Genomic DNA, 24,240 nt, shown 5'->3' on the forward strand with positions numbered 1-24,240 from the left:
CCTTTGTCATTTCTTAACGGGGAAAAATGTGTCGGAGATCGGAAATTTTAAATCAAAAACACATTTTGCATTTTCCTGTAACTCCCCAAGAAATAATTCAAAATACCTTGTTTAAGTCTGGTCATATCTGATTTTATGAAAGTTAATAGATTTATAGTGAAATGTTTTCTATCCAAAAAGAGTCGGCGTGACTTTTTCTGCATATACCGGGGATACATCAATTTAAGAGTAAACAAGAGACTGTTTTCTATAAAAAAAATTTTAGATTTTTTTAGAAATTAACAATATTTGCAAACAGTAGGGCAGAAAATAGAATGTGTGGGAACATATTTTTTTTTCTTTTTTAAAAAAAGTACTATTTGTTGTTCTGTGCTAAGAAACAATATGATGGAATCTAAAAAAATGTCTTAATTTAGTTGAAAGGAATCTGAAAATTTGTAAATTTGTTTTCTTCTTTTTATTTTATTCAAAAGAAGAATCCTCTAATCCTTTTTTAATCACTAACTTCAAAATATATATCCTCCGAAAAAACAATGATCTGCGTCGTCTGCTAACCTAACGTCCGCCAACTTTAATTTTAACTGATCGTTCAAAAAGTGAACGCGGGTAACGAAAAACCGAACAGTTATCGTTCGTTAAGCCAGTGAGTTTCGTTAGACTTTTTGAACGCACTTGAAACATGCAAAAAAAAAAAAAAAAAAACAACTTAGTGAATTTACTGTATAACATTTAGGGTTGCTAGGGGTAAGGCCCCTATAGTAAGTACTTATAGGGGTTCTAGCTAGGGGTAAGTAGGACCCTTTTTGAGAAAAGGTGTGTTGGTTGAATGTAATACAGTTGGTTAAGTTCAATTTTGGCAAATTTGCCAAAACTATGATTGGAAATAGCAATTGGAAACACTAAATGACTGCATCTATGTAAAGTTGGCTAAGGAAGAACCATTATCAACATTCAATCCATATAAATCTTGATGGTTTTCTATCAGTTTAAGTTTCACAAATAAATAATCACCAGCTTTTGTAGCTGATCTATCAATTCGTACTAAGTGATCATAGTTGTATTTCACTAATACAAATATTGCATCAGAGTTGCTTTTGATTTTCATATCCTCACTGTTATGGGGGGAACCACTTACCCCATAGTGTTGGGACCTCTTCCAGCGAAATTTTACGCGGTAAGTGGGGTTCCTCCTCTAAAACAGTTTTGAACAATATTTTATTCAAAAATTCTGATCGCAGTATGCACTCTAAGTTAAACTGTACATGAATGTTTAATGATCATAAAAAATATATGTTAACCGGGAAACACTTTGAAAAATTCTGCTTAAACTCGCCAAAAAAAAAAAAAAAATTCAGATTTTTTTTTTTTTTTTTTTGACTAAGTTATCTGATCTAGAAAAAAATTCCACGTAACCCAATTATATTCAAAACCAAACACTGATGAACCATGACATGATCAATGTAAAAAAATATAAAAACCATATACATATTTCAGTTTTAGGGGGTGACCCACTTCCCCAATCAACCCTATTTTTGAATTTACTTCATAAATTTTGTTTCAGTATATGTAACCTATATTATATATTTATAACTGTAATCATTGTTATGTATTTACATTTAAGAGCAATAGTTTACGTCCAATATGAACAATTTACGTCCGACACCGAAAATTTACGTCCGCTAAAAATATTTTTTAAATAATTTTATTCCTTATAATATCATTTGAAAACTGTGAAATATGCTTCAATAATAAGTATACTTTATAATTATGCTGTTTTTAAAATTAAAATGTAAGCCAATTCACAGACTTTTAATAACTTTTAAGTGAACCATCCATTTTACTATTTGTGTGTTTACGTCCGACAGCAACTCTTGACATTTTTTTTTAAATTTATACTTTAGGGATCTATTGTGTAAAACTAACATGATTTGTTATTCCGTGGGATGTAGTAAGTATCTTGTAAATAAATTTGATCATTTTGGAACAGTTTATATTTGGCAAATGGAATTAAAACTGAGAAATTTTTCTTCATTTTTTACGTCCGACACCATGGAATTGCCCTTATTTAATGTTTATTTATTTTATATTGTTTTATTCATTTATTTATTGTACATTCATCTTTGTTTTTTTTTAATTCATCTTTATTTATTTACTAAATCATTATTGTTACTATTTTCATGGCTTAATGAAGATAAAATATCTATTAAACCATGAATGATGAGTGTGGTACCACCAATTCTATTCTGTTCAGACTTCCAATATTTACACAAAGGGTCCACTCAAAGCAGATAATGTAAAAAGACTGAAGTTCTTTTTTTCTTTTTTTTGACATTAAACATCACATATCTGCCCACTAATCTAAAGAATGAATAGAATCTAGTTTTTTTTTTTTTTTTTTTTTTTTTTTTTTTTTTTTTTGCGATCAGTTTTCTTAAGCATTCAATTAAAAATACATACTAGTATATTTTACTTAAAATACTCACAACGAGTAATAAAAATATTTATCACTCTCATTTTGTGTTTAAAATTTGTTTTAAAAAATAAAATGCAGGTAAAATGTCATTTCTGTACCTTGTCAACAACATGCATTCTATCGATTTTCCAGCAAGTTTACTGTATAATGAAGCTGTGTTAAAAATGTATACATACAAGTATTATACGTAAAATAGCATAAGTCTAATTAAATGTGTCAAATCAATACTCCTAAAATCATTCCACATTTTGTATATGTGTCCATAGATACTGCCATTAGTACAAACGAAAAGAAAAATAGATCTTAATATACATATTACAGTGTTAGTTAGCCACTTGAATTCCCCCCTTCCTCCTTTTTTTTAATCTTAAGTAACCCATGCATAATTTTGTTGTGAATGTAAATCAAAATGTAAATTTTGAATGTGAACTATAGTTAAATTTTGATAAAAATAAACATTTAGCGGTTCTATTGAGATCCCTGGTAATTCCTATTGTTAATTAAATTTTAAATGTCCTGTTTAAATGTTGTTTAATTAGTTCAGAATATTTTGTCTTATAAAAATAGGTTTAATTTTTAGAATATGTAGAATAAAACAGATGTTAAAAAAATGTTTTTTTAAAGTAAACTTTTTTTTTTTTTTTTTGGTCCCTCTTAGCAATTTAATTGAAGTTTGCTATTCTCATTTTATCCTTCGTAAAATTTGAATACTATCAAGCATTTGCATAATTGTTTTTTAACTGAGTAGTGCTTTCATATTACATTAATACAATCAACTGTTTTCTAATTAGTTTTTATTTTCAAAAATTTTCAGTATACATTTACATATTTTTTGTTTTAACTTCTAATAAATAGAAATTTGGATACCAACTGCAAAAAAGCATTTTTTATGTAGTCTGATCCAAAGTTTCAGTTTACTACTTATTTCAGTTTTTTAACTCAAGATATGCTACGTAAATGAGAGAAAGTCAATGGGGGGAAAATACCAGTGTAAAAAAATGTAGTATTTGTGAGGCCAAAAGCATAAAATTAAGGAAACATTCCTGAAAGTGAGATTATGTGTAGCAACATAATAAATGTGCCATCGTGCCCAATTTCTTTCTTCTTCTGTACAGCAGACAAATAAATGAAATAAGAAAAATATGTTCTGAAATGTTAGGGAATGATCTTATTTATGAAAAATATTACATTAAAAAAGTCTTGAAACAAAGCAAAATTATGTTAAAAATAAAATTATTGTAATTTCTGACCCGTCCTTGCTGCTCCTTGAAACAAAAGTCGCAATTTAAATCAGCAACTTTTTATATGTTTATGTAAAAATATTATGTGTTTATTTACAAAATTTGATCCCCTTAAATGTGTTCACTTAAGTACTATTAAAACGTACAAAAAAATTTTGCTAACGTACAACACCAAAAAATCTTGAGAATAATCAAAATTCAAAATATTTCTTCACAATTGTTGCCATATTTTTTTTCAAACATATTATTGAAATTTCAATCAACATTACTTAAAATAACGTCTTTTGTCTAACTTTTCAATTTTAATTACTTGAAAAAAAAATAATAATTTTTTCCTGAGTTCGTGAAGCATTCAAGTTAGGACAGTAGTTAATTTTTTGCATGAAAGTTGAATTCAAAACCATTGCTAAATTTGGACAGTAAACCCTCATTAATCCAGACCCAATTAAATCTGTCTTTGCTTAATCTGAACAATCATTTATGTGTACATGCTGTACAAATGAAAGACCATTTAGAGCAATAATGTATTTTTGTTGGCTGTATTTTGTATTTTTATATTTTTCTCTTGCACATTTTTATATTTCACTGTCTTGAGTTCAAAATTTTACTGTGTACAGTAGTTTGGTCATGCACCTTGACTGAATTTGTAGATTAATTTGTTTAATCCATACTTTCATTAATTCAGACGACTTGGATCCCATATTAGTTATTACATTTAGATATTTTTTCGACCATTGCATGGTTTTCATATAAGAATTAAAACCCAAAGGTTAATGTATGAGATGAATGTTTCAACTTACCATAGGCAAAAGTTAATGTACTCGTAAAATCACCCATGTAATTATTTTTTACATTTATAGAATTTTTATATTGTATCTCCTTTTGGTTATGAGAAATAACATAAACATGTTTGAAATTGAATATTTTAAAACTTTTTATGTACATTTGTGAATAAAGATATTATTTAATTTATATTTTGTGTTCATTTACTGATTTTTCCATAATTTTCAAGTATGTTCGGTTAATTTTAAAAAGTAATGCTGTAGTTGGAAAAAATATTTTGGGGAACTCAAAAAAGAAAAGATGGTGTGAAACCAGTTAACACAGTATTTGCAATATTTTTACAACAAAAAAAAAACATTTTTTGAGACGGCATGCCTGTACCCCCAACTGCTGCCACTGCTCTGTTTATATGACATATCCATTAACACGCAAATAACACTTTTTCTTACTTTAATTGACTATTATTAATGTGTCGCTATGTCGAAATAAATGAATGTGTTGCTTAGAAAAAACTTTGATGTTTAAAAATACAGTGGACGCTGGTTAATTGAATCCGAAGTAAATTCAATCAAATGCGTTATTGAATCAAATCTTCAAAAACAGAACAAAATCCAGGTTTTATGAATTTGTCACTTTATTGAATCAGTCACTTTACAGAATCAAAACTGTGTAGAACAAAGGAGATTCATGTAAGAGGTGGCCACTGGATTAATCATAAAAATAATGTGCATTAGGTTTGTTTGCCACTTAAAACTTGCACATGCTATAAAATTTGGTGAATTTTTTTAAAAATGTTTTATTTACATCAAATAGAAAAACAAGAGTTCAATGTTCTTGAACTAATCTCCACTACAACCTAATTTTTTATGGTGTTATGCAGGGGTGCCACCTAACCTGGGGGGGGGGGGGTCGTGGCGCACATAGCGGCGTTGAAATTTAATGGAAGGGATTGCTTTGAGGGATATTTTTCTCTTTGGGGGGGGGGAGTTTCTGGCATTTAGAGAGGTACTCCCCTGCTTTTGGGGGATATAATCATCCCTGTGCTATGTATAGATTATAAAATAGAGGGAGGGTTCTGTTGAGCAATCACGATTGCTTACTGTTTTCACTTGACAGCAGTTGATTTGTCTATTGATTTTATTTTTCTATACTTATAATGTGGCGTTCTGTGCCTTAGAATCAAATTACAGTGGACGCCGCTTTATGTGATAACATTTAATATTTGTGTAACACATTTGTTTATCAGCTGAGCCTTGTTTGGTTGTGCATATGAATTTATGGTGGTTATTCTGAATTTACAAACCACCACCTTGAGTTGACACAATCTTTTTTACGCAAAATCGGCATACAGCACAATAACATCTAACATCAGCCCATGGCATTCATTTGAATTTTGACGTCTTGCATTCAAAAAGTGGTTGCAATAAAAGCCATTAGTAGAAATGGGAAACTCAACGTGTCAAGTCCTATCGCAGTTTGCGATTGCAAAAAACATGATTTTTATTAAAGATCTCAAAAGCCACTTTTTTTATGTATAGTAACAATACACAATTTAAATGCTAAACAAATCCAAACCAAATTCAAACAAAAACTTACTATCTGTTGTGTTTTTTAAACATACTTTATATTAAAACACTACCTGCATATATTTATTTTTCTTTCTAAAAGAACACCTATTGATTACAAAGTCAGCTTGATTACTTCCTAACAATCTTTGAATTAATGTTTTTTACTCAAGTTGTATAAAATTGTAATTTGCTTTTTCTCTTTTGCAGAAATACTCTTACCTGTCAATTTTATTAATTTTGATTATCAATTAGTTTATGCAATTAATTCGGAGTTTTAATTCAACGAAAAAGTTTGCCCTGCCTGTCATAGGGGGGGGGGTGATGTCCTTTTTCACCCCCTCCACTTTCTACATTAATTTTTGAATCAATCATACATTATTTAAAAAATGAAATGTTTACTTGTGTGCAAAAATAGTTGAAGAAAAATTCGATGCATAAACGCAAAAAAAAAAAAAAAAAAAAAAAACGTGAATTTTATTGCTTATGCGTTTAATTACTTGGAATACATTTTTCTTCACACAGAAACGAAATAAAAGTTCAAGCACATTTAAAACAATATATAATATTTATATCATGAGCTTAATTCTTCCCCATTTAAAAGAGGTTCCTTTTAACCTCCGAAACACGTGTGCAGTGTCCTGCAAATTTGGAAATTAACGTAGTATTATTTATGTTTTGTTTTACTTTTCATCACAAAGGCAAAAGCACAAATTTAGCTTTTACTTTTAAATCTGCTCATATTTTTCCTCAAAAAAAAAAAAATAATAATAATAATAATAACAAAAATAAATAAATAAAAAATCTCTGAAATTCTGTATTAGTTAAATGAAATATTAAAATTATAAGAGTTGAAAAAATATCTTTATGCCTAAAAAGTAAAAAGAAAAAATAAGTTCTTGTTTTACATTATAATTATTACTGGATTCAATAGTAATAAAATTAATAATGAAATCCAAAATCGGCGTAGGTGATTAAATAAACAAATGCAATAGAACCAGATTTTTTTTTTTTTTTTTTGTTTACTCATTTAGATTTTAATAACATTGATTTTTAATTTTATTTTCGATTTCTTAGAAATACTTAAAAACAAAATAATAGTATGTTAAACTACGCACTGCTTCTACTATTAAAGTTGGGCCAAAGTACAGTTCGATTACGCTCTAAACCTTCGCATTAAACAAAACCATTTCATTGTTTTACCATATGCTATCCACCCGCGCTCAACCGATCAATATTTTGGTTCAACCTCGCACTAGTCTTTTGCGCGAGCGAGACTCATTCTAGGTTTCAGCTTTCACCATTCGTGCGGGAAGAAAACGACGCCGCTTTATGGTTCATTCTTTCCCCAAACAGAAGGGTCAGCAAATTTCCTCCTGATTTTGGTTCGATGTTTCACGGTTATTTTTTACAGTGAAAAATGTAACATTTTAAATGCAATCTAGGTGGGAAGAGAATAAAGCAAAATATTTCTTTCTATAGTCCTATAAAAATTGTGGAAGGGAAAATACGACGTTTCGTTCGTTTTATGACGAACGTAACAGGCTGTTTAACACAGAATTCAGATTAGGCTGAAAACGAGAAAAAAAATAAAAATTCAATGTACGAAATTAAAGAAACTGAAATCTCAAAATAAAAGCAATAACTGAAGAAATTGTTTTTTACATCAAATGTATGGTTAAAAAATTACAGGTCGGGTTTCTTGAATGCTTTATAGTTCGTATTTGCATGTTGTTGTTAAAAATCTTCAAGCAGTAATTTTTCTATACATGGCATTCAGCTTGAAAAACCTTTTACAAGATTCGAAAATTAAGAATGTTATCTCTAAAAACATAAACTTATGTATAACACATTAATATTGATTGAGTTTGAAATTTTGGCCCTACTGGTTGACATTTTTGTGGAATGACCCTAATTGCATTTTAAAGAAATTCAGTCAAGATTTACAGGAAAACATGGGTGAAAATGATATTAACGCATTATGTGATGTTAATTGCAACAATTTTGAGTGTTTTACCACTTCATAAAAGATTTCCTTTCTTCATGAACCATAGTTCATAATCAGAGGTGAAATATTCATTTTCACTTTATATTTATTTTTTCCTTCACTGTTTTACTATTGCCTTTCTTCTTATTTCTTCGTAAAATCAATCAGAGTCTACATTCAAAATCTAGAATTTCGATCACAATTCGAGACAAAGATATCCTCTCTTATTGAACAACTCATTCATTCACATACCTTACAATCGTAGAAACAACTAAATATGGCAAATGTTTAATAATCGGAACAAAATTAACATCGAAAATAGAATTGTCCTTTTTTGCAATAGGTACACGCTTTTGTAGTTTGACATTCATGACAGGAAATGTACAAAATGTTTCTCAGCAAGAAGTTATGCGGAATGGTGCTCGGTGACCGAAAACCTGGTACTGAGGAACCAATTGCAGTGTGTGAACAGTATATATATATGCAGAAAGGTAAAACTTTTTGTGTGAAATTTCTTCCATAGCTTGAAGAACTGCTGAGCTTGAAGAAGGCTCAGCAGTTCTTCTTCTTAGGCTTAATATGTATCCTGCCACAACTTACAAGTAATCCCCGTTAAGTGTAAATCATGGACTGGAATAAGACTTTGCACATCAATAAAACACTTTAAAACATTGAATCAGTGTTTTTTAAGAACAACACAGATTTAACAGGGTGAGATTTATCCCTAAATATTGGATAATTGGGTTATTAGAGGGTAAATTATATTCTTTATTTTAATTTTTATCAACAAAAATTTAAAGAATGATTAAAAGTTTGGAAAAATTAAACAAAGTAAAGTTGATGTGTTCCAGGATTCTTCTGAAAATACTACTAATAGGGGTAAACTATCCTTCCCAATATTTTGTTTGATTCCCCTCTTCACAGTAAATGACCTTGAAACTTAAATCTATTGTGAGGAATTCATGTTATGTATAAATATAAAGCTCTATTTTTTAGCTTTACATTATTTCTTGAATATTCATTCTAAGGTGGAAGAGAAATTAGTCATTTGTAAGAACACACTTTTAAATTTTTTCGCACATTTTGAGTTTTTTTACTGGCTTATATTTCAAACAATTTTCAAAATACAAATCTAAAAAGGAACAGAATTACCTATCTTGTCATATGTGTCCTTCATAACCTGGCACTGGAATTGCACACAACTAACTAGGACTAATGGAATTGCTCATTAGCTAGCCAAGCGGATACGGTAAGATTACGAGGAATGGTGTACCCTTACAAATAGTATTTACGGAGAAATCCTGAAACAAGTCAACTTTAGTAAGTTTTGCTTTTTGAAATTTTTAATGATTTGAATTTTTTTAGTTAAATTTTAAAGTAAAAGAAGATTGTAGACTCTAATATTCCAATTATCCAATACTTAGGGTTAAATTTCACCCTGTTAAAGTGCCTCTTGCTGATTTAAAAAAAAAAAGTTCAATATTTTCTAAGTGTTCTCTTGATGTGCAAAGTTTTATTCTAATCAGTGATTCCCACATGGGTAGGGTCACTGGTTAATATGACTACAGATGACTTGTACTACGTATATACCTTTTTCTAACACAGAACTGGCCTTAGCAGATGCGAGGTCCCGATTGGAGAAATCTGGTGGGGCCCTTTACACAATGTTTGTACGAATTCAAGAAGTACCGACTGATTTTTCTGATTCGAGCAAGGATTCGAAACTGCCACAGTTATCCGTCTTCCTTCAAATTCCTAGATCACGTTTGATTTTTACTTTTTTTTTCTTAAGAAATGAATGAACGAATTGCCGCAAAAATAAATGTTAATTTTAAGAGCGTAAGAAAAGTAGCTTTGAGAATCTTTATGCCCAATCACATGCGGTTGGTGCATGAGAAAATTGGAGGGTCAAAAGAAGTGTGGGGGTTAGGGAAGGGCACCCCTTATGCTGATTTTTTCTTCCTTTTTTTGTAAAATAGAACAATATTATGGGATTTTAAAATGAATGAATAAATGATCTCCAAAAAATGTGGAATATGGCCTCCAAAACCTGTTCAAAGGGCGACCATAGACTTCCCTCTTCCATTCAAAGTTCGATTTTCATGAAGTAACATCAGAAAAGTCCATTTAGTTGGAATTTTAGTCTTTATTTTCTTAGAATAAATCAACCCACCCATTAAAAAATCATTTTTCTATTGATCATTATTGTACAACTTTGAGAAATGAGAGGGCAAGGCTCTTCACCGTTGGATGAGAGCGGGTAGTTGCCCCCCCCTCCCCTCCGTACAAGTCAGCCGCCTATGTGTGCAATTTATAGCTTAGACAAAAAAGGAAAATGCACCAAAATGATCAGTTCTAAAAAAGCAATTTTAGACTACATGCAAAACACCTGACGTCTGGTTGGAAATGGAATTGCGGGGAACGGGTGAGCTCTTCTTGAAAATTTTTCGAAATTGAAGTTTAAAAAAGCAGTTTTGGTACGAAGATGAGGTTTGGGGGGAGGGGGGAAGAGAGGAGAGGGGCGTCAGAGGTCAGATAAACCGCCCGAGGTCCGCGGAAGAGTCTTCAAAGCTGACGTCTAAAATTGCAAATTTAGACAATTTTGTGTGAAGTGAAAGGGGGAGGTTCCTTGCCTACCAAATTATTTTTAAAACTTAAAATAAATTTAGATTATTTTGGTAACGATAGGAAATTGGAGGCTACTCTCAGAAATTTTTTCTGAAATTTTAGTCCCAATTAGGTGATGTTTGATAAAAATAAAGAAAGGAATTTGGTGATCTCCCGCAGAAAACTTTCAAAATCAAGTGCTTTAAGGCGCAATTTTAGACTATTAGCAGTGACGTTAGGGGATTCAGTGACTCTTTGAAATTTTTTGATATTGAAGTGTTAAAAACTCAATTTTAGGCCCTGTTTGGTAACAATAGAGGAAAAGGGAGAAGATTCCTCTCAGATTTTTTTTTTTTTTTTTGAAAATGAAATTTTATATTATCCATGGGGAGGGAGGGTTCGAGGGTTTTCTCGTGGTAGTATTTTCTAAAAAGGAAATTTAAAGCTATTACGCTGATGCTAAGGAAAGGGGTCATTATTTAAGAAAAAGGTTTCAGAGACCTTCCCCATGAAATATTTCGAAATTTAAGTCTTAAAAACAGTTTTAGGCTACTTTTGGAGACGTTAGAGGAGAAGGGGAGGAGGGTCGTGAAATTTGTGAATCTTCCTTCCTTAGAAATCCTTTAAAATTGAAAACTGAATGATGTAATTTTAGTCAGTTTTTTGTGATAAAGTTAGAGTAAGGGTGGACGTTTGAGTAGCCTTCTGATTTCTTAAGAGCTCATCTTCAGTCATGCTAAGGAGATATGTCAGGGTTTGGTGGCTGCCCCAAGAAATTTTTTGACCTTGGCCTTGAAGATATAAAAACCAAAATCCAGGCTATATGTATAAACGTTAGAAGATGAATGGTAGTTTGCTTTCTTTAAAAGTAATATGGAGATGTTTTATGCGTATTAAACACGCAGTATTTGAATTTATCATTTATTTATTTATTTTCAGAATTGCACCCACGTTAGTGTTAATTGTGTATTAAAGAAATTTTAATTGCTGCTGAGTTTTAAGATTTTTTTATCAACAAATAAATAAAGTAAAAAACTAATAAAAGTAAATATATAAATGAAATAAATTAAAAATATAGCGTTGGAAATTCCTGAAATTTCTGGTAAATTTCCACATTTCCCATGTGATAGTAAGATCTTGGGATAGGGGAACATGACCCTTACGTTATTGCGGACCATATTAATTGCTGATAGTCATTAAAAATTTGTACTTTGGTTCCCCACTACCTAATTCCTTTCTCTTGACCGGAAGTTGTAGGGTACAGCGGGCACCACATTAGATATGGATCTACAACTGGCTATATGTTTTTCTTTTCTTCTGGAAATTTATTTGAGATTAGTAGTCTGGGATATATATATTTGCTAACTTTAATAGGGATGTTAAAAGCTTCAGGAAACTCCCCCTACTCCCTTAATCACACTGAAAGTAGCTCCATACCCCCAGATTAACTATCAGTTAAGCATGTTATGATTAATATCAGTTGAGTTCATTTGAATTGTTTATTTCCTTTATTTTCTTATTTATTTTTGTGGGGAAAATATATTTTTTTTAGAGCCGGGACCCATTGGACTCTTTCGCTGTACTCGGTGTAAGGGCAGCTCTGCTCTCACATGTTCAACTTGATTAATTATTACCATGAGGCCTTAGTATTAACATGTATTGCTACATGCAGCTATAAACATCCAAGGAAGTGCCCCTAACCATTGCAGTCTGGCTAACTAAGAAATTCATAGGAGTTGATTGGAAACCAACAACATTAGATTGCAGTGCTTGGAAAGAAAACAAGTATAAACAAGACTTTCATCCAGCTGAGAGTAACTAATGGTGTAAAATGAAATGCTTACATAAACTGAATTTACAAAAAATATTCGACAGTTTTCGAAAAAAATTATTATTTTTTTTATTTTATAGATTTAAGTTAGTCAAATACACATTAAGAACTTTAATTGACAATACACATGTAAAATATATTTATAAAATTAATTTATTAATTTTGTAGTGAACTTTAGCATCAAATTATGTACATGGAAGTGTAAAATGAAACTAATTCAACAAAACCTCAACATAAAAAATTTATGCCACAATTGAACAGTAACATAATATAAAACATCTATCAAAAATTCATACATTTTACATTTTTTGAAATCATCTTCTCAATTTTACAATATAATAAGTACAAGCAAATTAAATAAATTAATAAAAATTAACAATGCAAGAGTAATGTTTTTAGATTAAAAAAAATAATACATTAAAATGTTATAAAAAAGGAAAACAATGTGTGTCAATAAATTAAAATGGAAACTTGAAAGCACTGTTGTCATGAGTAAAAACAAACAAGCACAAGTCAATACTGCTAGAATTGATTACATAAATAACATATGACACAAAATCATTTCAGTTATCGCAATAGAATTATTTTTTTACAAAGCTTTAATAAAAATTGCATCAAATATAAAATATAAACATAAAACTTAAAAAAATATATATAGTATGAAAAAAGTCAAACGTTATGATAGAAAGCACGCATGGCTGACATTATAAGGTTGTACTAAACTTTTTTCACTTACAAAATTTTAAGTACTTTATGGGATAACATTAACCTCTTCAGCGCTATATCAGATTTTAGCAACATTGATCATAATACCAGATGTGTGAAGTTTTAAAAAGTTTAAAAGAAAATATTTAACTTCTGTGGGAATAAAGCATGAAAAATAAACATGTCCGAGTAGAAGAAAATAATAATGAAATAATATCACAAACAATAAATTTGAAGATAAATTTGCAGCAAAATAATAAATGTATTGCAATTATGTAATGTACAATATGTATGTCCCTGGTGCTGAAGGGGTTAATAAAGCTTTCGTCACTTATGTTTAAAAAAAAACATAGCATAAGAGAGAAAGCATTTTCCAGGTGTCAGCTCAAGTGCAAAGGCAAAATTCATGTGTTTTAAGTAAAAATTTACATTCTATTTATGTGCCTTATTCTACAGACAAAAAGACAAAGTGAAACATTCTAGAACAAAAATGTTACACATAGTTATTTTGTCACGTGGTTAGCTATTTGTAGTTTATTTTACAGTAATACTTTTTATATTACAGATAAACATACATGAATAATAACTTACAATCACAGTTTGATCAAGCAAAACTTCTGAAGAAATTTATTACTCAGCTTGCTGTTAAAATATATGCTAAAAACATAACTTAAAAAAAAGTCAAGAGAAAAAAAGGCAGCAGAGAATTGTCAACAAAGGTCTCATATTTTACATAAGGATGCTTTATATGAAAAGCACCTGGTCAATCTGAATCTGAATTATAACTAACAAAACAGTAGATACAAGTATGCAGACTGATACTGCTCAACAAGTTGAGAAGACTGATAACATTTAAGGAGTATTCTTTCTCTCTTTCAGTTTTTAAGAGCAAATAGTGTGTTATCAGACTCATCATGGAAAAATGTTTTTGAGGCATATTATGATTTCCCAACTTTAGCTATGAGATCATCACATATGCTTGAGAGCTCAATATTTTCTTTGTTCTGAAATAGAATGATAACAAATGAACAATAATGAAATTTTTCATTCAACAAATAATGTTCCACATTTTGAAAATATAAACAATAAGATGAAAAAATAAAATGAAAAGTTATCCAAATGTGTATTAGTAAAATCTAGATTTCCATCAATCTAAATAACATTGAGGCTAAAGTCGAACTTTAATAGATTTTCCCATTTTAAAAACTAATGATAAAATTTTTACAAAAATTATATCAGTAAAAAATAAATAAAAATAAAACTAGTGCCTGTAAAAAAAGAAAAATTCAACCAATAAAAATTAAGTAGTATTGTAAATGAACTTTAACTTACTTCAACCCTCACTATAGAACCTTGTACAGTAAATTATAGGGTTGACAAGTTGCACAAAATAGCATATTCATTTGAAAAAAAAAGAAGAAAAAAAAAGAGATATTTAGCATTTTTAAACCACATAAGTCAATTCCAAATGTAATTAACTTGCATACTAGATATAATTAATATTGTCTACACATGCAGAGTAGAACAGGTTGAGAAATTTTTTTTCTTCTAATTTCGATGATGGATAGTGCAAAAAAGTTGTCATTGGTAGAGCTAAGTGCTCATAGCGATTTTAAATTTTTTGGACAATTTCTTGATCTGTTGCAATTGTGTTGAATTATCAACTAAATGCTGCGATTTAATATTTTTGGTGAAGTAAAGTATCTTTAAATTTTGGATGATGGCTAGTTCAGAAAAGGCAACATTGGTGGCATTAAACTCTCTAAAAGAAATTGAGGTGTGTGGCAATTTATTCACTCATGAGGATTTTAAAAAATTATAATTAGTATTAAAAGTAGACTAGAATTTTTTAAAGTTAAGCTATTCATCCTTTACAATCACTTTCAAAAATTCACCAGAATGTCAATTTTTGTCGATTTTTACAAAGATTTGATGGGAAAAAAAAAGAAACATAAAACATTTCTGAAAAGCTTAATGCTTATGAAATTTCAAAGCAATAATAAAAAAAATCATTTTTGATAAACAAACATGATGCATAAAAATTTAAAACAAAAATATATTTTCTGAAATCTATCAAAGTTATTTGTTCTCATTTAGGATCAGTGGCATAATTTATGAATTACTGTTATTTAATGCTGATGAAAAATGTAAGACTCGGTCAATAACTTTTCTTTGATCAACTGTACCTTTTCCAGCCACTCTTCCTCTTATGTTCCAGGGTGGGAAAGATTTAGAAAAAGAGCTTTGTACTTATAAACAAAGATGTTTATGACTCTTCTCAAGCAGACGTGTAATCTGTTAAGGGTAAATTTTGCTCTTTTATCGAAAGAAAAATGTATCTTGAAGGTCAAAGATGTTTTTGTGAACATTAACTATCACAAATAGAGAACTGAAATTAAAACTAAGTATTAAAAGCATTTTAATCCCTTGCCAGTGTCACCAGAGTCCAGCTCGGGCAACAACTTAGTGCATTTTTTGTGATGCCCGAACTGAGTTTGGGCAGGAGAAAAATTCGAGTTTCTTTTTTGTGAATCACGAGTGGATTTATTTTTGGCTTGAGAATACTTAGTTCACTATTTTCCTAATAGATGGCATTAGTTGTAGTAGTTTTTTACCGATCATGAGAGATTGGGAGGTGGGAAGGAAGGAGCGAAAGGTGGGAGTGTGTCGGCTGCTCAGACAATCAAAAACACACTTGGACAGTTTCACTTTCTCGTTTAATTTTTGTTCGTTTTTTTTTTTCGCTTTTCTCATTTAGTTTTTTTCGATTTTAGTGAGTTTATTTGCAAATAATTTTCTTTTTTCGCAATGTCCGATAAGGAACCGGTGAGGAGTACAGTTTAGGCTTCTTGGAATCGGATACTGATATTTCTAGTGTTCATTTTGTATAGTTCGGCAGAAGGTGCGAAAAATAATATGAACTACAGAATAGCAATTGTTGAACAAATTGTTGAACAAAATAAGTTGAAAGTTCAGCTTCCAGGACCAGGGCGTCATAGTCTGAACTCGCTACGCCTTACATGTTGACAATTCCCAGAACACATTCCACCATCGAGGAACAAATCTGCTCCAACCAGACAGTGTTTTATATGCTGTCGTAAAACCAATGAGAAAGGAAAAAAGATAAGACGGGAGACACGAGTTTATTGCAAAGAGTGCGACATAGGTTTGTGCGCAGTACCGTATTTTGGAACTTACAATACTGAAAAAGATTTGTAAAAATTTACGTATTAACATCTTATTATTGTTTGTATATTATATTGCACTAGTTATATTTCATATTGAGCATCAAAATGTTGTTTAGTTTGCTCTATTCGAATAAGATGTGTGTGTAATCCATTTTTTTTTATGTGTATGTTCTAATTATAACAATAGTACTTATTGAATTTATTTTTTAAAATTTGTTACGAAAAATCATTTTCTAACTTTTATAATGATATAAGAATCAAAATATAAGTCAAAAAAATTCCCCTGTTTTTGACCATTTTTTTGAAATTCTTGTCACTGTTAAGGGGTTAAGTAAAGTAATTTACTTTCAAAAAACTATTATGCATGGTATTATCAAGGGTGCCTTTTTCCCCTAGGGAGATTTTTTTTGCTATAGTTATCTGTGATTCCATGAAGTTTTCAGTTTTAAATAAATCTACATATAACATATGTATTGATTCTTCCTTTGATTTTTATTTAAAGTAGTTACCATATGAAACTCATTTGAATCAGACAAACAGTATCAATTATCATCTAGTACTTTGAATGAGCACAAAACTGCAGCATGAAAACTTTAAACCCTAATTCAGTTAAAAACACAGTAAAAAAGCTTTATGCAACACGCGTATGTTAGAAAGAATTAAGAATTATTAGACCAAAATATTAGATTTTTAAATAAAATTCTACCATTGTTTTAAGGAATGTTTTTTCTGAAGTAACTCATTTTTTTGCATTTAGAATACAGAGCAATGTTCAAAAGGTTCAAGTATTTTAATTTTTATAAAATATTACTAAATAAAGCATTAATCCTTCTAATAAATATTTTAAACTCCGTAACAGAAAGCTTACTAATCAAAAACTATTGATTGAACCACTGTTGTAACCTTTATAAATATTTTCACCAAAAAAAAAATACAATCCAGGTTTATGCTTAGAAAACTGAATGGAGATACATAATCAGTTGTCAGTTGTCATAAACCACTAGATTACAAATTATGGATTTTTTAACTCTTTGATAAAAAAATACAGACATTTATTTATTTCAAATATACCTTTTGCTCAATATCCTTTTCCAAACTGGATATCTTCATCTCTGCTTTTTTCAGCTGAGCTCTAAGTACAGTGACTTCAGCATCTCCAGATTTTCTAGCACTTTCAATTTCAGCATTAGCACTAACAAATAAAGATTTTTTTTTTTTTTTTAAATATGACATTGTAAATATAGATTAGCAAATGCAGATAAATAATGCAGTTTAAACACTCCATTTATCAAAAGTAGTTTTATTTGGTTGATTTTTCCCTCAACCTTGGTGAAAACTTTTTCCACTCTTTTGAATTTCTGAAATTTTAACAACTTTTTCGTGACAGACAACTTATGTTTTTTACAAATTAATGGCATTGTAATGAAAGCTAACTTCAAGTTCACTCTAATTTATTTTGAAAGGAAATTTTGCACTGAAAATTCTGGCCATCTACCTCTATGTTGTAGGCATATTGATGATTTACTCTGTAGTAACTGTTCTGCTTTTTATACTATAGGGAACATGCATGATTTTCAAACTCACTTGTAATCGAAAGATCATGCAAAACTATGTCAAAATATACCAATAACACCTGAGTTAAACTAATTTAATATAATTAAAACAAGTTTTAAAAGCAATCAGGCTCCTTTGCAAAAACAAAACTATCTGGTGGAAAGAGCTTGTGACGTCAATAAACACTTTTCTCCCAGCGTACATTCTGCTAGCGCTTTACATTGAAATGGAAGCCTGAGAATATGGAACCAACAAATTCCAAACACAAGTTTTTAGGCATAGGTTGAATTTGTATTATAAGGGCTTCACAAGTCATAATACTTTATGCATTGTTCCCCCCCCCCCTTTAATAGGAATTTTTATAGTTATGAAAGAGTGCTCATTTTAAAGGCATTTAGCTGGTAAAAAGGGCTTTGAGGCAAAATTTAGACTTTTTCTTTTGAGTGTGTGTGTGGGGGGGGGGGGGGGGAATGAACGAAGAAAATACTTTTGTAAATGAATCATATTCAATGACATATTGATATTGAATCAAGTTTTTTGTGAGACAAGAAGAATTTGGTTTTTGGATAATTTTGGTTTTTTACAATTCAAGGATATCATGATGTAGTTTCAAAATGCAACGCTATTCTGATGTTCTTTAGGATTGTGACTAAAGTTTAATCTGCTTACTACATCAGAAATATATTTATATTTTGTTTTATTCAAATTATGTTTCACTTGCAACTATTACTTTGCAAAATGTTAGACATAAATTTAAACTTCTATTTATAAATAAGATTTTTTTAGTTTGTAATCAGATATTAAATAATCTAAAAATAATAATAATAAAAACAATGAAAAATTATGAAAAAAAAGCTGCATAAATCCTATTCATCAAAAATTTGTAGGGTTTTTTTTTTTTTTTTTTTTGGCATATTTTAAGAATTCACATCCTACCCCTTTTTATCACCTTATTTTAAGTTATACATGAAAATGTTTTAAGTGAACTAACTTAAGTACTTAAAAATTGCTTAGCTTTGCTTTAAGGTATGGTGTACATGTTGATAGATGAAACACAGATTTCAGTTTAGACCTGTTGCAGCAACAAAATATTTTTTTAATGAATTTAAAAAAAATATTGTGTAAATTTTGAAGTGAAAGTTTTAGATTTTCAGTATATAGGGTAAATGACCAGTAATGGGCAGGTTTGTCTTGTATTGTCATTATCAAGTTTGTAACTGATATTTCAGGAACACCTTTAGCGGATTCTCAAAAAAGAATCTTTCAGGAAAAAACACAAAACCACACCTTTTCCAAAGGTAATGTTTCTCAGTCACTAATAGTGAATTTTCTTTACATTTACGATTTTGAAGGGTTTCTCAAGGACCTGACATTGCTGTTTTTTAAGTAGATTGCATAAATATTGGTATGTACTCATTACTTAGCTTTTTCTATCATAGAAGTATATTTTTGCTATTAATTAAGATACTTTTAAACTGATGAGCCCAGAACTCGTCTAGTAAAAGTGCATATTTTAGTTATGGGCACATGTGACCATAATTGATTTTTTGGCCATTCTAACTCAAAATTATTAGCTAGAACTGATAATAAAACCTAAGCTAAATTTGACAAACGATAAATAGAAACTGTAGCAATAAAACAGTTTGATGTTTAAAAAAAAATATATTTGTTTTTATTGTTCAGACGAACCCTTTAAAAGCGATTTTTTAGCTATCCATTTTTAAATTTTGATGTTGCCTGAATATGTAAGTTGAAATTTGATTATATTGTTAAAAAAAATAATAATAAGCATTTTAATATTGTTGAATATAATCACTAAAATTAAAAATCAAAAAAAAAAAAAAAAAAACCCTACTGAATCACAAATGTACAATCAAGAGGGAAATATGAAGATCTTTTTAGAAGGCTTTTCTATTAAAAATCAATTACAAGTATTTTATTTGTTAACAAATATAAACTGGCGACAGACAAACATTTTAAATCATTGTACTTTCTTTTCTTGTCAGCCAAAAATGAATTTGGTTACCGATCTGGTGAATCAAGGCTTAATGTATTTAAATACTAGTGCTTTAAACAAACGTTACAATTTGAATTCTATATAACATGGAAGTTCCCAACATATGCTATCAGACTCAGAAAATATTACTTTTTAATTTGGTACTAAATTTTTAAATATGTTTTCACTGCAAAAATAGCAAAAAACCTTTTAGTGGTTTATAATTAATATCTTTGTTAATTAATGTCATCGGAAGGTGTAACCTAGCTAAGAACACTTGATCAACTCACCTTTAGAACAATTTTTTTTTTTTAATTTTAAAGTCAGTTCATCTGCTTAGGTGCTAGAGTGCCACACACAGATACACAGAATCCGTCATTTTACATGCAAAGTAGTTTTATCAGTTTAAAAAAACGGAAATTAAAACAAAGCATAAATCATTGATTATAACCAAGGCCCAGAAGTTGATAACGTAATAAAACTTTAAAAATGCTCTAAAATAAAACTCGACTAAACTAAAATAAAGAATGACCCCCAAATGACTCCCCCCCCCCAAAAAAGTTATATTTAAAAAAATGCTGTTATAAATTTTAAAACTTCACTTAAGAAATGAGGTCAGAATCCCATTTTAAATAGTTAAAAGATTTTAATGACTTACACATGGGTTTGTTTTACTAAGAATCAGGGCACAGATATTTAATGCTGCCTTTTGCAAAAAATATTAACACTTTTGCTTTTCAGTATTGGGAAGGACACAGTCTTCAGAAATCTACTTCTAAGAAAATGATTGTACCCAGAATCTGAAATGTAGTCGGAGTATATAAACCTCTTTATGTTCGTTCCTTTTTTTTCCTTTCCAAAGTGAACAATGAGGACGGACAACTCCCATAGATAAGAAGATACAGCTTCTTCAAGAATGTACTAGTCACAAAAATCAGAGATGAAAACTTTTGGCTCATATAGATAGGTCAAATTGCATGGAAAATTAAAGAAAAAGCTATAAGTGATGAAAACATCTTTGAAATATTCACTGAAACGGGAAAAACGCCAAAAAATGTAAAAAAAATAAAATGTTATCCACTTTCCCCAGACCCTGATTATAACAATACCCAAAATCAATGTGTTGGGAAACGCCTTGACTGTCTCATAAGCAGTAGTGGAGCAGAGGAAGAATCGTGTTTTATGACGTGGCCCATAGCTGTGCGTTTTCAGTCACATGACATTGTTCACAAAAGTCGCCTTTTTTAATTGCTCTTCACGCTCAAGGGAATGATTGTTTTAAATTCTAATGTTGATTTTTGGCACCACTATCATCAAATGTATGAAATACCACCAACTTCATCATATTTTACAACATATACATAAACTCTATTAGCAAATTGATTTTACAGTGCTCTAAATTTAAAACTCATGAATTCTAGTTTACTGGTTGCCAATTTCTTTGATATCAATATCCTTTTAAATTCCAACTGTTTTCTACACTTTATGACAAAAGAAGACTTCACAGTTAATAGTTTGAAAAATGGGAGCTTTTCCCTCAGTAAAAAATGTGTTGATTGCATTATTATTTCAAAAGCATTAAGAATTTCCAGAATTTGCAACACTGAATCTGCCTTTGAAAAGAAATTCAAGAACTCAAAATGCTAAAATATTGAAAAATTTTAAAATACTCAGCAACAAATTTTTCTAACAAGTTTATTAAACTTATGGAATAAAACATCCATAGTTTAAAAAATTAGCTTCCAAAAAATCAAGTATCTAAAATATAAGAAATAATGCACTTGATATCATCATTTTCAATCTATTTTTACCATCTGGATTAATTTCTGAACAAAGCTGTAAAGCCCTCTCCAGACAACACTACCGAAAATCATATAAAATTGCTTTCTTGGATCTTCAATTCCTAAGAACTGGCATGGGAGAGTCCCTGAATTCCATCTTTTTTCCTAATGTTACCAAAAGATAACCTACAGTTATATTTATAAGTATTCTATCACACAAAAATTTCATGGAGCACCCCCAAATTCCAACTCAGAACATCATTAAAGTTCTTCTAAACTTATATTTTAAGAGGTCAATGAAAAAATGCTAGCAAAGAAAGAAGATTGCTAGCGTTTTTAAAAACTGAATCTCCACTTTTTAATTTTCATTTGAATCTCAAAATTATGATGAACTTTGTTTCTTTCTGAAGTTCCATCAAAACAATGTATAGAAGTGTTAAGGAGTATTTTGTTATTTAAGAGCTGTAAGCTTCTTGGAATCTGCTTTTGTAACTAAGGTGTGTTAAGGAGTCTATCAACCAACCATAGAAATAAATGTTCACCCTCTAAAAAACCTGTTTACCTCAAAGTATCTCTCAATGTTATTTTGTTTTTAATTGCTTCAGTCTTTTTTACACTGTGCTAATATAAACAAACAGAGTCCAATATTTCCTTTTTTTTCATATCAACATAATATTTTACCTAATCATTTAAGATCTTTAATTATTTTGAGAAAATGCTAAATTTTATTTTTTTTCTATCAAAAACATAAATTTTTTATCACTTTCAAATGATAGCAATACTTGTATCTCATAATATTAAGCAACAGGACAAATAACCCCATGTAGCTTGAACGAGGATGTACATATTTGATTTTATTAGTTAAGAGATTAAAAAAAAAGAAATATGCTTTCTTTCATGTTTGGAATAAAACTTTTAGCCAACAATTATTTTTACACAAAGCAAGTAATGCACACATGTACCTCTCCAACTTATCTTGAATTCGAGATCTCAGCATTTCATACATTTGCTCTTGTTGTTTTAATTTGACTTGAAGTTCAACTACCTGTTGCTTTATTCGTTCTTCATTCTATAAAATAGAAATACAGAATGATTAATAGGCAACCTATTTGCATATAAAAATTTATTGAGCGCATCTCCCCACATATACTAGCTTGAAATAGATAGAAAAACTCACAAGGAACGTTCAGAGCTCTGAATTATAAAGACTCAAATATAACACTTCTATATGAAAATATTCACTTACTCATATTCTCTTGATTTTTTTTTTTAGGATTGAGGAAGGCTTTCTTTTTAACTAATTTTAACTAACTTTCACCCCATTAAAAGATAGGATAATTGTTGATTAATAACTGGGATAAATATTGACCATGTTCAATTCTTGTTGTAAATATAATCAGAAAAACATAAGAATACATAGTTCTTTCACAGGGCTGTTAATTTTTTTTAACGACAAACACTGTAAAATACTAAGAACACAAAGAAATATGGAAAAAAAAGGTTAATGAAGAAGGTTCAAAACTGCTTAACTGAGAATAGTGGGTTTATTTATGTCAACTAATGTATTTATTTATAGGTTACTGTCATATAACCCATGGATGTAGGAGTTCCAGGATGGAACACAGGGAGACTTTTTCAAAGCGATCACCATAACCACACCACCATCTTAGGTGTACCAAGAATTTTTAACGGTAATGAGATAAGAAAGTTATCATTTCATTTTTATCAAATCTTGAAGGGGTTTCAACTGGATGGCATCTTGTGTAGCCTTCAACTGTACTAATAAACATTCAAAAAAGATTTTAGGATTAACATTAGAAAGGTAAGTAGACATGAAAACCAAATTTTGGTTTGTAGTTATTGTGAATCAAATGTCATGATGAATGCATACATTATTAACTGATTTGAGTAAAAATACCTACATTTAAACAGTGACTGTCCCAATTTTGAGATTAATTGTAAATATTACTCAACTAGATTGTTTTTTGCTTTATTGATTTCTGGAGTAATAACACACTATAATGAAAGGAATAAGTTGCTAAGTGGAATTTGCTTTGTTTTGGTTCAGCAATTTATTTCTTATGCTTTTTGATTAATGATTTAAAAATAAAACAAAATCTAAAAGATACGAAATTCGAAATATTTTATGGATTACTATTTCAATCATCTCCTATGAACAAAGAAGCTTTAGTAGGCGATTTGTTTTTCAGTGTTTATACATAATGTGTAACTAAATGTAATAATACAACTTATAAAATGAAAAGAACGTTTTTGAAATTAACTCATTTTATCTTTGAAAAATATTCCTGCTTTAATGTGCATCTTCTTTGCAAACATTTTGCTTCAAAAAAAAAAAAATGTAACCATTTTTTTTAAACAAGGCTTCTACTTAAATGTATTTTCTTGTATATGTTTTGTAAAACTTCTTTTTTCTTTTTTTCTCCTTTTGCAGTTACATTGCAAGTTAAACAATTTTGTTACTTTTATGTCGCTTTAATTTGTTAATACAAATGTAAAAGAATTTGCCTA

General features: G+C 29.6%; 1 protein-coding gene across 6 annotated transcripts in view; it reads right to left on the reverse strand.

Annotated features, from left to right (window-relative positions):
- Positions 1-12,531: 12,531 nt before the first annotated feature.
- The window catches only part of LOC129219189 (transforming acidic coiled-coil-containing protein 3-like), a 78,392-nt gene continuing 66,683 nt past the window's right edge, over positions 12,532-24,240 (reverse strand). For all 6 annotated transcript variants that reach the window (XM_054853513.1, XM_054853515.1, XM_054853514.1 and 3 more), the window contains exons 12-14: positions 22,674-22,780; positions 17,452-17,572; positions 12,532-14,196 (exon numbers count right to left, since the gene is read on the reverse strand). In XM_054853513.1, coding sequence (XP_054709488.1) covers positions 14,131-14,196; positions 17,452-17,572; positions 22,674-22,780 — 294 coding nt within the window. In that variant the 3' untranslated portion in view covers positions 12,532-14,130. The remainder of the gene's footprint in view (positions 14,197-17,451; positions 17,573-22,673; positions 22,781-24,240) is intronic.

The sequence above is a fragment of the Uloborus diversus genome, chromosome 3 (genome assembly GCF_026930045.1).
Source record: "Uloborus diversus isolate 005 chromosome 3, Udiv.v.3.1, whole genome shotgun sequence".
Taxonomy (NCBI): Eukaryota; Metazoa; Arthropoda; class Arachnida; order Araneae; family Uloboridae; genus Uloborus; species Uloborus diversus.